Genomic DNA, 12,306 nt, shown 5'->3' on the forward strand with positions numbered 1-12,306 from the left:
TTAAGATTTCTTAACTTACTGAATGTTATTAATTCATATTAACATTGACTGAATTCTAAAAAAAAAAATAAAATAAAAAAAAAACCCTCCTGTTAGACTCACATTCACACACCACAAACAAAACATCATTGAACATCAAACTGGTAATATATAATATAAACTTTTTTTTTATGATATTAACTCATATTAACATTAACTGGATATGAAACATACTACTCTACAAATATATTTTTCTGTGCAATATATACCTTTTCTTGTCAACTCATTTTCATTTAAATCTTTCAACAGTGTATTGGTGCTTTAATTCAGCGCGAACAGCTCTAGCAGCACGACAAAAATAAAATTAGACTCGACGCCAAAACTCCTGCTTCACTGTTGCAGAGTCCATTGTAAAAGCACTCATTCATTAACATGCAGTGCAGAGCTTACCAACTGCAGTTTTGTCATCATTGTCACCCGATTCAAAGTAATTCCACACAAGAGACATCATCTTTACACACAGCAAGAACTCGATGTGTTTTCCCACCCTCTTTTGATTGACAGGATATAATCGGCCCTGATCAACGGATGTTTTTAAATGTGTGAAAAATTGCCTTTATCGGCTGATAATCGTTATCGGCCAATACATCGGTGCATCATATGCATAGTTATACAAACTGTCTTTCTGCAAGATTTCCATTGAGCATACAAAGATAACAACATTGTACTGTACAACAGAGAGTAATTTTAGAACGTGTACCTACTTGACATAAATTCTAAGCTTAAGACTATGTTGGAACATTGATAAAAATCAAATGTAGTAGCCATTTACGTTCCATCTTTCTTATATTCTGCTGGTACAACTGACTGCAGTAACCTTATAATCCTGTGACACTGGGATACAGACTAACAAGTTTGGCCTTCATCTATGACAGAATGCTTGAGGCATTGTTCGCTTAATCCTCAGTACGTCATCAACATGCAGAGCACGCACAATCAAATGATCAGCTTTCATTTAATTGGCACTAAGAATAGCCAACATGATGAGCGTTTAATATGGTCTTTAACAGACTCATAACATGCATGGACAGCTGAGATGCTCTTACCTGGACGGTCTCCGGCGTGACTCCATGCTCTTGGAAGATTTAGTCGAGCCCTGAAACCACAAAAGAAACCAAACATTAAAAGTGAAATAGTTGATAGTTTCAAGCAATAAAGGGGAAAAATTCAAGAGAACAAATACTTGGCACCTTACAAAAATTCTTTCCAAAGCTTGTTGTGGTAATTACTCATCATTGTGTGAATAAAGAAGTCTGAAGGACATTCAGACTCATTCTCTCTTTCATGCTCTTGCATAAAACATAAACCATATCAGGAATATTTACTGAAAAAAAAAGCTTTTTCAAACATTTCCATTAGAACATGTTTACCTCTTAGAATCACACTGTGACTGGGGTTAAACTAAATCTACACACACTGCACTTGTGCTGCTCAGATGTGACTTGAAACACAAGCACATGTTGGGGTAGTGTTTGGGTTAGGTATAGTGCATGTTGTGATTATTCTGGAATTCTTTCCTCCAGTATTTTACACAGGCTAATGAAAAGTGGCAGCCGGACATTTCCCAATCAGAAATGGCCTAGCTTTCACAAAGCTATATTTGGCCAAGATCCATCATCTATCCTTCATCTATCTCTTCATCCTTTTTTTCAGAGCCCAAATCATAGCTACCTATCATGAGTGCTCACAAATGGCATTTGTTCAACGTTCCTTCTTCTCGTCTGAAAGCTGTATGCACTACATCCCACCATATATCCATATGCTATAGTAGATTACAGAGAGCCAAACTTAGCAGCTCTCTCTTAGCAGTTACATATGTATTTCTTTCTCAAGCCTATAAATCTACTCATCCACTGAAAAGGGACTGACAGGCCTGTGGAATCCCGACCAAGAAGAAAGCGTTGTGGTGTGGATCGAAGGTGTCTCACGAGCCACTCTGTGACTCATGGGCTTTTTCATATGGAGGTGCATCTTTGAAAGTACAGTTGCCTCCATTCAGCATTTAAATGACATGGTAGAGTATGACCGAGGAGCCCAAATAGGAACAATGCTTACAAAGAAAAACCCAGACTCCAACAGCATAATTATATACAGCACTTAGGACTATTCTTGAAAGTACAAACAGGGTGGATATGGCTCTAATCATAGAAGGCTTTGATTATGATCACAAAACACAATGTGAAGTGTCCTAATATTGTGTTTACAGCATCATATCCTACTCTTACTGCTTATGCTACCGTGTATCTTTGAGTTCTATTGATATATCAGATGCTAGAAGTAATTTTGTCTTGTTTGGAGAAGCAGTTACATATTTGTGCTGCATTATGATAACATTGTTTATTATGTTTGGAGTAATGGGAATATACTATGACATCTTAACTTCCAGAAATAAACATAGTGGTAAAAACAAGTCAGTCTGCCTAAAGATGATTAAAACCTTGCTAGCTAAACGGAATTTCCTCATGCATTGAATGTCAGGTTTTGATCAAGCTGTTGAATATTTAAGTGGCATAGCAAAATGGACATAAGCCTAATCAATTCAGTTTGTAATCAGATACCAACTGTCAAAATGTCTGCAATGCTCATGAGCTGCAGTCAGGTGAGATACATGCAAAAGAGAAACATAAAAAAACAAACATGTAATTTCAGATCTAAAAATAATAGAAAATATCAAAATGTGAAATGTTTTCCCAGTCCACCACACAGATGATATATACCATAAATGTCTATGTACAATATATGATTTGATGCTTTCAGACATAATTAAAACTCTGCCAGTGACATTTATCAATGGATATTGATTCTTTAGGCCAAGAAACAACAGCATGACCTATCACGCTAATAAACAGAAACACATAAACAAAGTAACACATAAACTCTAGCAAAACATAGAATTACCTAGCAAGTGATCACCAAGATCACTCAACTCCAAAGCAGGACATTAAAAAACATCAGATCAAAACCGAACCTGCCCCCACCCAAATCATTCTTCTTTTCCTAAAAAAAAAAAAATGTTCTTCAAGGCTTGAGTGGAGGCCTGTACACCCAGAGCCACACAGCGCCAGGCTCCACAAAAAAAACGCCCACCCCTCCCTTAATCGACCCACGATTACGAGCCCCAGAAGAGCAGCCAAAAGCGGGTGGGGGTTGTAAAGGGGGTCCCAGGCAATCTTGATCAAAACCAGCTGGACACGCTGCTTACGAGCACGTCTGACAAATTAACTATCAACTACAGAACTGGGGGGTGGAGGATGAGAATAGCATAAAAGAGACAAAAGAGGTCTAAAGCTTGTAAAATTGGATAAGGATGAGCATGTGTGGTCCTACCTTCATCAGGTAGCCCGTGCTCCAGCGCCAGGCGCTGCGTATCGAGTTGAGGCGCCTCCGTAAAGAACCGCTGGGGTTCATGGCTGGGAAAGAGTGCTTTCTGTCGTTCTGCATTTTCCTATCCTAGAGCAAGCCTTGCCGTCCCAGAGCAAAAAAAAGCCTCTATTTTGGGTCGGTGCCTCTCACAGGATGCCACATGGTTGGCCAAGAGCTACAGTAGACCACAACTTGCCTTCTTTACTTCTTTCTTTTACTCCCCCTTCTCCCTTTCACTTGTTTTCACTCCTTCCTTTGCTCGTTCTCGTTCAATCTCTTGCTCTCTACCTCCCGCCTTTTCCAACCTCCTCCTTCTTTCACTTGTGTGGTATCTCTCCGTCCAACCCCTCCCTTCTGCCCCTACTTCTTTCTCTCCTCCCTCTTTCTTGGGATGTGTGTTTTTGGTTGCCACCCATGTGAGTTTGGTTCGGTTCTCCTCTCTACCCCGTGTGGGTCAGGCACTGAGCAGCTGACCGGGAAACACCCTTCAAGATGTGTCAAAGGAAAAGATTACAGAGTTTTCTATGATGACTAAGTCTGTGCACCAAGTTTTGCTCCGGGTTTCCAAATCATATGAAAATATGGTGCGTCGTTCAGCACATTCATTACAAATGCCAAAAAAGTTTACGTTGAGAACGAAAGTATCAAATCATCAGTGTAATTCACTGTAAACCCATTTCCCTCTTCCTGTGTCCACTTTAGCAAAATGGGTGCTATCTAAATATAAATATCCGCAATCCCGTAATCACTTTATCTGTAATCCCACATTTAAAACTGCTCAATAAAATCAAAACAGTCCAAAGTGAGTAGTGAGTCACTCTATGAGTCACAGTGATCAGAAGACCTCAATCCACACACTGACAAAAGAGGTCCTGTGGTTAGGTCATATGATCTTAAGACCGTAATAACCCAAGAAAAATATGCAAGCTATCGTGAATCGAAGACGTAAGAAGAACCTCACTGTAATGTCCATGACAGAGCCTAGAGTAGCATTTGGTGCAAATCTGACTGAATATTCCAGTTGGAGGTTTAATTACATTCACTGAGGGCACTATCAAACCAAGATATCTCTTAATACCAGCCATATGCTCTACCCTTTCCAAGCCACCTTCTAACCTATACCCTGATCTGGTGAAGTGTACCTTGCCAAGAATAATGGAATATGATGAATGACAACCTCAAGATATATTCATCCACAACAACATGCAACAAAGCCTGGGTTTTGAAATATTTTGGATTTGGAATACTGGAGAATGTATGGGGTAATCAGCCTGAAAAAATCTGAAGAAATCAATCGAAAAGGAAGGTTAAACCACTGGCATGCTGTGCTCCATGTTGCTTGGCTAAATCCTACTGATCTGGTTTCCTGTGTAAGATCTCATTCAGAGAAGTGTGCACTGAATGGGAGGTCAAAGGGAGGTCCATTTTTCTCTATTAAACCCACAGGATGTTGAGCAAGGAAAGCAAATCACTTTTAATATGATTACCAAATGACACAGGAAATGCACACATCACAGAAAAACATCTACACATTTGTATACATTGTGTACACAAATAACATTGTTCAGGTCGAATTAACTGCATGGAAGATTATCCCTCTATAAATATGTATCATAGCTCAATCCGAGTTCAACTATGTATAATTCTGTTTCTTCTCCTAAACATAGGTTGCCTCATGGCCAGAGGCTATAACGCCCAATTTGTAATGTGATACTTCCTTCCTTACTACAAACCAGTCCCAAACCAGAAAATGAGTCAAAACCTATACTCTCATGTAGTGCTCCAAGAGAAGGGTATGATGGGAAGCCTATCTTACACAACACTTAACTACATTTCCCACAGAAACACACAAAGCCGCATGCACTCAAGCAGCAAAAATAAAACACAGATGCAAAGCAGTAAATCTATCTGCCTGTGTGTAGGCTATATTCTAAAGGGTAAGAGTTCGTAAGAGTATTTACTACATATCCTTCAGCTGAACTGTTGCACAGCACAGCAGTAGGCCTTAAGTGAAGGACTGATGATCGATTGCCTAAGAGGTACAGGCGCCTCTGTCACATTCTCTATAGAGATCAAGAATGTCTATGATTGCATGTATTCCAGTGCCCATAGAAACTGTGATGGGTGTCCAAAAGTCACTATAATAATAACGATCACCTGTTTTACATTCCCTGGAACAGCTATAACTGCGTTCCTCACAATTTATTGAACAGTTATAATCACTTCACGCACAATCCCTAGAGCAGTTGTGGTCTTAAATTCATTTAAGCCTTTATCACAGCTCTCTGAATGGTTGTCTCGAAAGGCACAATGTAACAGAATATCTGGCATCTGAACCAACAGTACTCAGAGTATGCAGGTCATTGATCATATACATGCAATATCTAATAAAAAATTATGCACACTATTGCATGTGCTGGTTTATACTTCTTAAATATTTTATGTATAACCTTAGAAGAGAAGGTTTTCTTTCCGACAAAGGGTCCAACAAAAAACGGTTTAGAAAACTAGAACCAGTAAATTTGCATTCTTAATACAGTTGAAAAATCTAGCTGTTTGATATTGTAAGAGTAAAATATTTATTTCACTCTGAAGACGCTATCAAGGGGAAGACTTAGTTTTAGTCTTTGTTGGAATGAAGTTTGTCGGAAAATGATTTCTTGAAAAGTGTTGTCTTATTGAGATGCCACAGCCATCCATGCCAACAGCGCAAAAGTAACCATGCTCTCTAGGTGGGAGGGGTGGCATAGTCTCGTTCCCCTATCAATCACGGCCAATCATGGGTGTCTGGGAGCTCATGAATGACAAAGGTAATGCTTTTCTCTGAGTGTTGGCTGGCTTCATGTGTCTTGGAGAAAGTACATGATAGCCTTCACCCTAATGGATTGGTAGCTGGCATTCAATAGGGAGCAAACAGGCGAGACCTTACTGTTTTGTGAGAATTTGCAGTAAGGTCTGCTAAGGCGTTAAGGAGAAAATGTAAAAAGAAAAATAAATAAATAAATTGGGAATTCATTTTGGCAAATTTCTCCATAATGCTTTCTTCTAATTAGATAAGATAAGATAAGATAAGATAGCATAATACTTTATTAATCCCCATATGGAGAAATTAGGGTGTCACAGCAGCAATTAGGGATTCCTATTAGGCATAGGAATAAGCATGTAAAATTTCATGAATGCAGTTCATCTACAAACTGAGTGATTTGATTCTGAATATATATATATATATATATATATATATATATATATATATATATATATATATATATATATATATATAAATATGCAAAAAAAAGGTCCTAAATAGTGTGATAAGGTTTATAAAGGAAATATACATGTATACAGTATATGTATATCACAATGACATATATCAAGAAAGAAGCTTTTCAATTGTGCAGAGCTTAAGCCTTATTCAAAGTCGCTAAGCTTCAGATAATACAAGTCGACAAAAACAGCAAACATTTTTTGGTTGAATTTTGAGATTTTTTTTTTATCACTACAGTTTAAGATTACACATGTTACAGGTGGATTCTAGCCAACAAATCTGAAAATGGATTGACATGACCAAAAACAGAAGAAAAAAAAACCCCAACCAAACAACAAAGCAGGCTTTAATTGTGTTTATCAGAATCTCCAGAGCAGCTGTGAACATCTGTGAACATCAGCTGTGAACAGCCATGACGGTCAATGAAAAGACAGGAGCACTCACTAAATCTGAAACTACACTCACATATGTAACTGTACATCGAAGTGTGTGTAGTTTATTTATATTAATGCCAAATCTGTAAAATCTGTATGGTTAGTCATCTTCAGTTGTGGTCAGGCAAGCACAAGTGATTTTTGGCTGCATATTAGGGGACAGAGCAGGAAGAAGCGAGGCAGTCATAAGGGTATTGGTTTGTTGGCTTCATGTTCACATGCTCCAACTATGGCATGATGTTAACACTGGAGCTTTTCCCTTAGCCTGCTTTAAACACATGAGGTGTTTTAACTGGCATGCTCCAAACCAGCCTGCATCCATCGTGCTCTTTGTGAGGCTGACTTTAGCTAATGTAACCAATAATTTGTGGTTTATTTCTGCATGACTTTTAGACTAGTGAGGTTTATAGCACAGCAACTACATAGCAACAGTTTCAGTGTTAGAGCTAAATATTTACATGCTATAAACCAGTAATATTTAGAGCAACATTGATTTCACAGAAATCAAGTAGAGCAGATTACAACAAGATATAAAACAGTTAAAACACAAAATGCTTAAAACTCTCTATACTGTATATTAAAATATAAAATTTTACAAATATACTTTTACAAAAGCCAATATTGCTTTAAAAAGTGCTTACCATTGTTTCTACATGTTTTAGTGGGATGTCGTTGCTGGGAGCCTGAAAAGGATACGAAAAAAAGAGTGTGAGAAAAAATGGTAAGTTGATTGAAGAAAGAAGCTAAGAGGCAAACTGTGGAAAAAGCCTGCAGGTGATTCTCTGTGCCAGCACCATGGCATAGCATAGCTTCAGTTCATTGCCCTTCAGGAGAAACCATAAAGATCAGCCTTTCCAGCTGTAAACAGGAAGGTGGTACATGCATCAACAGGGAATTACCAATTAGTACTACTATATATTACTATTATATAGCCTTTTCTATACAGATGTCATGAGGAAGAATGATTTCTACTCTCAAAGTTTTTTTTTTTTTCTCTCCTATTCATCCTTGCCACTGTCGCATCTGGCTTACTCATTAGGGAGCTAAATCTACATCCAGATTTCTGTAAAGTTGCTTTGGGACAATGTCTATTTTTAAAAGTTATACAGAAGAAAACTGAGTTACATTAAATAAATAAATAAATAAATAAATAAATAAATAAATAAATAAATAAAAAAGCTTTCTCCCTCTGGTCTTTTGAGTCCATTGAGATACAATGATATATTCATTAGTGCAACTATGGTTTTCAAAATGAAGTTGTTCAATGATAAAAGAAAAAAAAAGTACAAATTGTTTAATTCTTGTGACATTTCTGCACAGGTGATGAGGTTTTGTGAGTGTATGTGTGTATGCACATTAAGTCTGATGCACCGGAGGTCCCTTCCCGAAAACTACACAGAAAGGCAGACAGACTTGGGCTGGGCTCAGTGTGTAGGAGCATCGATAAACAACCTGGGCAAATATTTAGACAAGGCTACATAGCTTCATCATTAGTCAATGAGAGAACAACAGAGAATGTCTGACCAGGGCTACAGCAGCACCATATACAGAAGTGCAACCAAGACTTCAGCAAAGGAGTTGGCCCAGAGCAAAGTGTTCATTTATGGCTAGTTACAACCCCATAGATCCATGATGTCATCAGCCAACTCAACTCAGTCTATCTAAAGAGTTATACCTGTGTAAGAAAACCATGCCTGTTCAAGAGAACATGCATCCGAAGGCAAATGTTTTAATAGCACCAAACAGAGCCAAGAAAGTAATAGTTATGACCTATACTTCTGTTTTCATATTGGGTAACTGTAGTTCCTTAAACTACTGTTGAACCTGAAGAGATGGGAGGGTGAAGTGGAATACATATCACAGAGTTGAACTGCATATGAACATAATAGAAGAACCGCTGTGACTCGGATTTTAAGGAAATTCACAACAGCTTTACTTCAGTCAAAACCTGAGCCACCCGACAGCTGAGTGGTCACTGATGTAATGTGAATCATCAAATCTCAGCTCCACATGAGACTTTGTCTGTCTGTCTCTGTGTGTGAGAAATATAATCTCTTGGAAAACACTAGTACTGCACCTCTAACAGCATGAAATGTTAAATGTAGTAATCCTAAATGTAGTGTGCTCAGTAGTAATCACTTCATAATGAACTTCTAGAGTTACTGTATATCACAGCCCCCAGACCAGCCAGCTGTCAGGAACCAATGAATCATAGATGCATGAGTTTGTTGGCTAATATTCTTGTTAATACTACAGAAACAGCACTAATTGATAGATCACTGAATAGCACAGAATATTGTTAATGCAGTTTGCGGAATTACTTTATGCAACTTCAGTAAGTACTTTATCCTGGTCAGGGTCACAGTGGATCTGAAGAGTATTCTGGGAATACTAGGCATAAGGTGAGATAATCCTTAGGGGTGGTGCTGGACCTGACCAATGCCTACTATAACCCTAACCCAGGGATGACCATTCTTATCCAGAAAGGGCCAGTGTGGGTGCAGGTGTTCCTTCCAACCAACAGAAGTCAAACATATGTCTGCTTAAAAAGCAAGATCAACTGAGTAAACAGTTGGAATCAAATGGGGCTCCTGCTTGACTGTAATGAAAACCTACTCCCACATCAGCCCATTGAGGTTAAGATTGGACACCCTTGCCCCACATGATGCTTTACAACATAGAAGAATTTATTAACAACAGACTTATCCAGCATGAAACACACCGAGTTGTCTCCACACCATGGACCGCAGCAAAAGGTATTTACATGAGATGGGAATACACCCTGGATGAGACACCAGTCGAGCACATGTGCACACACATTTACACACTCATTCACCCCTAGGGACAATCTAGCATAGCAATGGACAGTGAGAGGAAATCAGACAATCTGGAGAAAACCTACACGAACGCAGGTAGAACATGTGAAACTCCACACAAACAGTAACCCAAGCTAAGGATCGAATCATGGAGATGTGAGGTGGCAACACTACACTCTGCATCACCATGCAAACCTGTTTGAAAAATATGCTAAAATGTGTTTGAGTCTTTAAGTCACATCAATCATTTACAAACCTATAAACTAAGTTAGCCAAGTTAAGTAGCCAAGTTATTTCCAGCAGTGGGTACTTCTCACACAAGAAGGTTTGCATTTGGAACGTTTTCTTTGACTCCTGAGAAGAGTTGCATAACATATGATCAAACCAGCAACAAAAACACAGTGTGGATTTGTCGATAAGCCAGATTTCGAGGCTTTGTTCCTCTGAAACAAGTCTGGCAGTTAGTCTCCAACTCTGTGGTATGAGCCTGAGGAACAGGCTGGCTGCAATGAGGTGTGAGGTCATGTGCTTGATGACTGTGGTGCCGAGGGTCTTCCACACCCTTTTCTCACACTGCCTGAGCACTCCACACTGCCAACTTCTCATAAACCCCTCTCTCCTTCATTCTGCTCACTCTCTACATGTTTGCTTACCTTCTTATTCTCTCACTATTGTTTTTCAATATTTATAACATTCTCATTACAGAATAGCTAACTGCAAGATACTGAACATTCTGTATCTTTTCGATATATTCAGCTTTAGTTGTATTTTCTCAATGTTCTCTAGAGGTTAAAATGTTTTGCAGTGCTGGGTTCACTCTTACCGGAAGATGTATTGTGTGATGTGTTGTACTCAGTGTCTTTTTATTTAATGCTCTTTCTCTCTTTGTTATTTATGTTGTAGGGGTGTAACGCATTGCCGCTATCTGTGTCTATATCTGTGTCTGTATTTGGATTTAAACTCAAAGGGCCTAACCTGGAATGGGCAGCAGAAACACGTTCCAGATTTCTCTACACCTCATTGTTCCCCTATGATGTTTTTACTGCAAAACTATTTAAGTCTTCGGCACATTCACCCTGTTAGCTGAATGCTCATTATCATGTTACCTGGTACTGATAGCTAGTGAACCCTATGCTTGTTTTGCACCTTGATATTTGCTCATCCCTTTTGACTTCTGTTACTAGATCCTTGTAGATATAGTATCACTGGGTTTTGTTTGGGGATTGGGTATATATACATATGTGTGTGTATGTGTGTGTGTGTGTGTGTGTGTGTGTGTGTGTGTGTGTGTTTTGTATACCAAGGGAGAGTGGTAAGTGTGTCTGTTTTGTGTTTTATTCTTGTGTAGTGAAGTTAGCTACTGGTGTCTTGCAGTAAGCTTGGAGCTTTGTTTCATAGGTAAAAACTCAGTTGTGATTGTTGGTGTACAATATATTCCAATTCTTTTTTTCATCGATTATAGTATCAGTTATACATCCCACCAATCCATAAAACCTTTTTTTTCATTTAACTATTCTGCTATGGCCTTAGCCTTGGCTGGGATGTAACACTGTAAATAATACACATACAGTGTATTCTATTATATCAGTGTATTACATACATACATATAATTTATGTATGTACTTATCAGTATTTCCCTATTTGGTGTAACTCAGAAGAGGATAGGTTCCCCTTTGAGTCTGGTTTCTCTCAGGTTTTCTTCCTTCTGCTGTATCAGGGAGGTTTTCTTAAATGTAGATTTCTGCACTTATGTGTGGAAAAAAGTCAGTTGTGAAAATCACTATACAATGCAATTCCTCACTGTTTCTTCTGATCACACCAAGTATTTGTTTCTTTAACATTTAACCAGCAGCCATTTAATCATTTTCCATAACATACAAAAAGACACAACCAACCATGGTTTGGTTTGGTTTTGTTTTGGAAATGGTTTAAAAATGATTTCTAGGTCCTTTTTACACCTATTCATTTGTTTGTCCAAAATTGATTGTTTTTGTTTGTGTTTTGCTTTGGTTTGGTTAAGGCTGAAAATGTACTCATTAACTCTTTCATTGGTCAGATACAGTGATGGTAAAATAGTAAACAAACCTCTGCAGAGTGTGGCTAAAAATCTGAAAAATCACCAGAGCATGGAGAACATGGAGCTCGTGCTAAATAAATGATTTGATTTGATTTCTTGTGTGCATCACATTGTATCACAATTATTTCCAAATATCCAGAACACCTTGCATTTCTACAGGGCTACAGCTCTGTTTATGGCTCAGTAGTTTGTGCTTCATGTATCTGTTAAACAGCTTGCAGCTACAAAAATGTGGCTCGCAACTCACAATACACTATATGGCCAAAAGTATGGGGACACCAGTCCAATCACACCCATATGTCTTTGCTGAAC

At 38.4% G+C, this 12,306-nt stretch overlaps 1 protein-coding gene across 10 annotated transcripts in view; it reads right to left on the bottom strand.

The window, feature by feature from the left end:
• The window catches only part of tns1b (tensin 1b), a 192,986-nt gene that overhangs the window by 65,882 nt on the left and 114,798 nt on the right, over positions 1 to 12,306 (bottom strand). For 7 of the 10 annotated variants that reach the window (XM_047155880.2, XM_047155873.2, XM_047155874.2 and 4 more), the window contains 2 exons: positions 7,743 to 7,784; positions 1,086 to 1,135 (listed from right to left, as the gene is read on the bottom strand). In XM_047155880.2, the coding sequence (XP_047011836.1) occupies positions 1,086 to 1,135; positions 7,743 to 7,784 (92 nt within the window). Of the gene's footprint in view, positions 1 to 1,085; positions 1,136 to 3,366; positions 6,559 to 7,742; positions 7,785 to 12,306 lie in introns of those variants that run through there. The other 3 variants (XM_047155883.2, XM_047155887.2, XM_047155881.2) reach the window with 2 other exon arrangements.

Source organism: Ictalurus punctatus, chromosome 6, assembly GCF_001660625.3.
Source record: "Ictalurus punctatus breed USDA103 chromosome 6, Coco_2.0, whole genome shotgun sequence".
NCBI classification, from domain to species: Eukaryota; Metazoa; Chordata; class Actinopteri; order Siluriformes; family Ictaluridae; genus Ictalurus; species Ictalurus punctatus.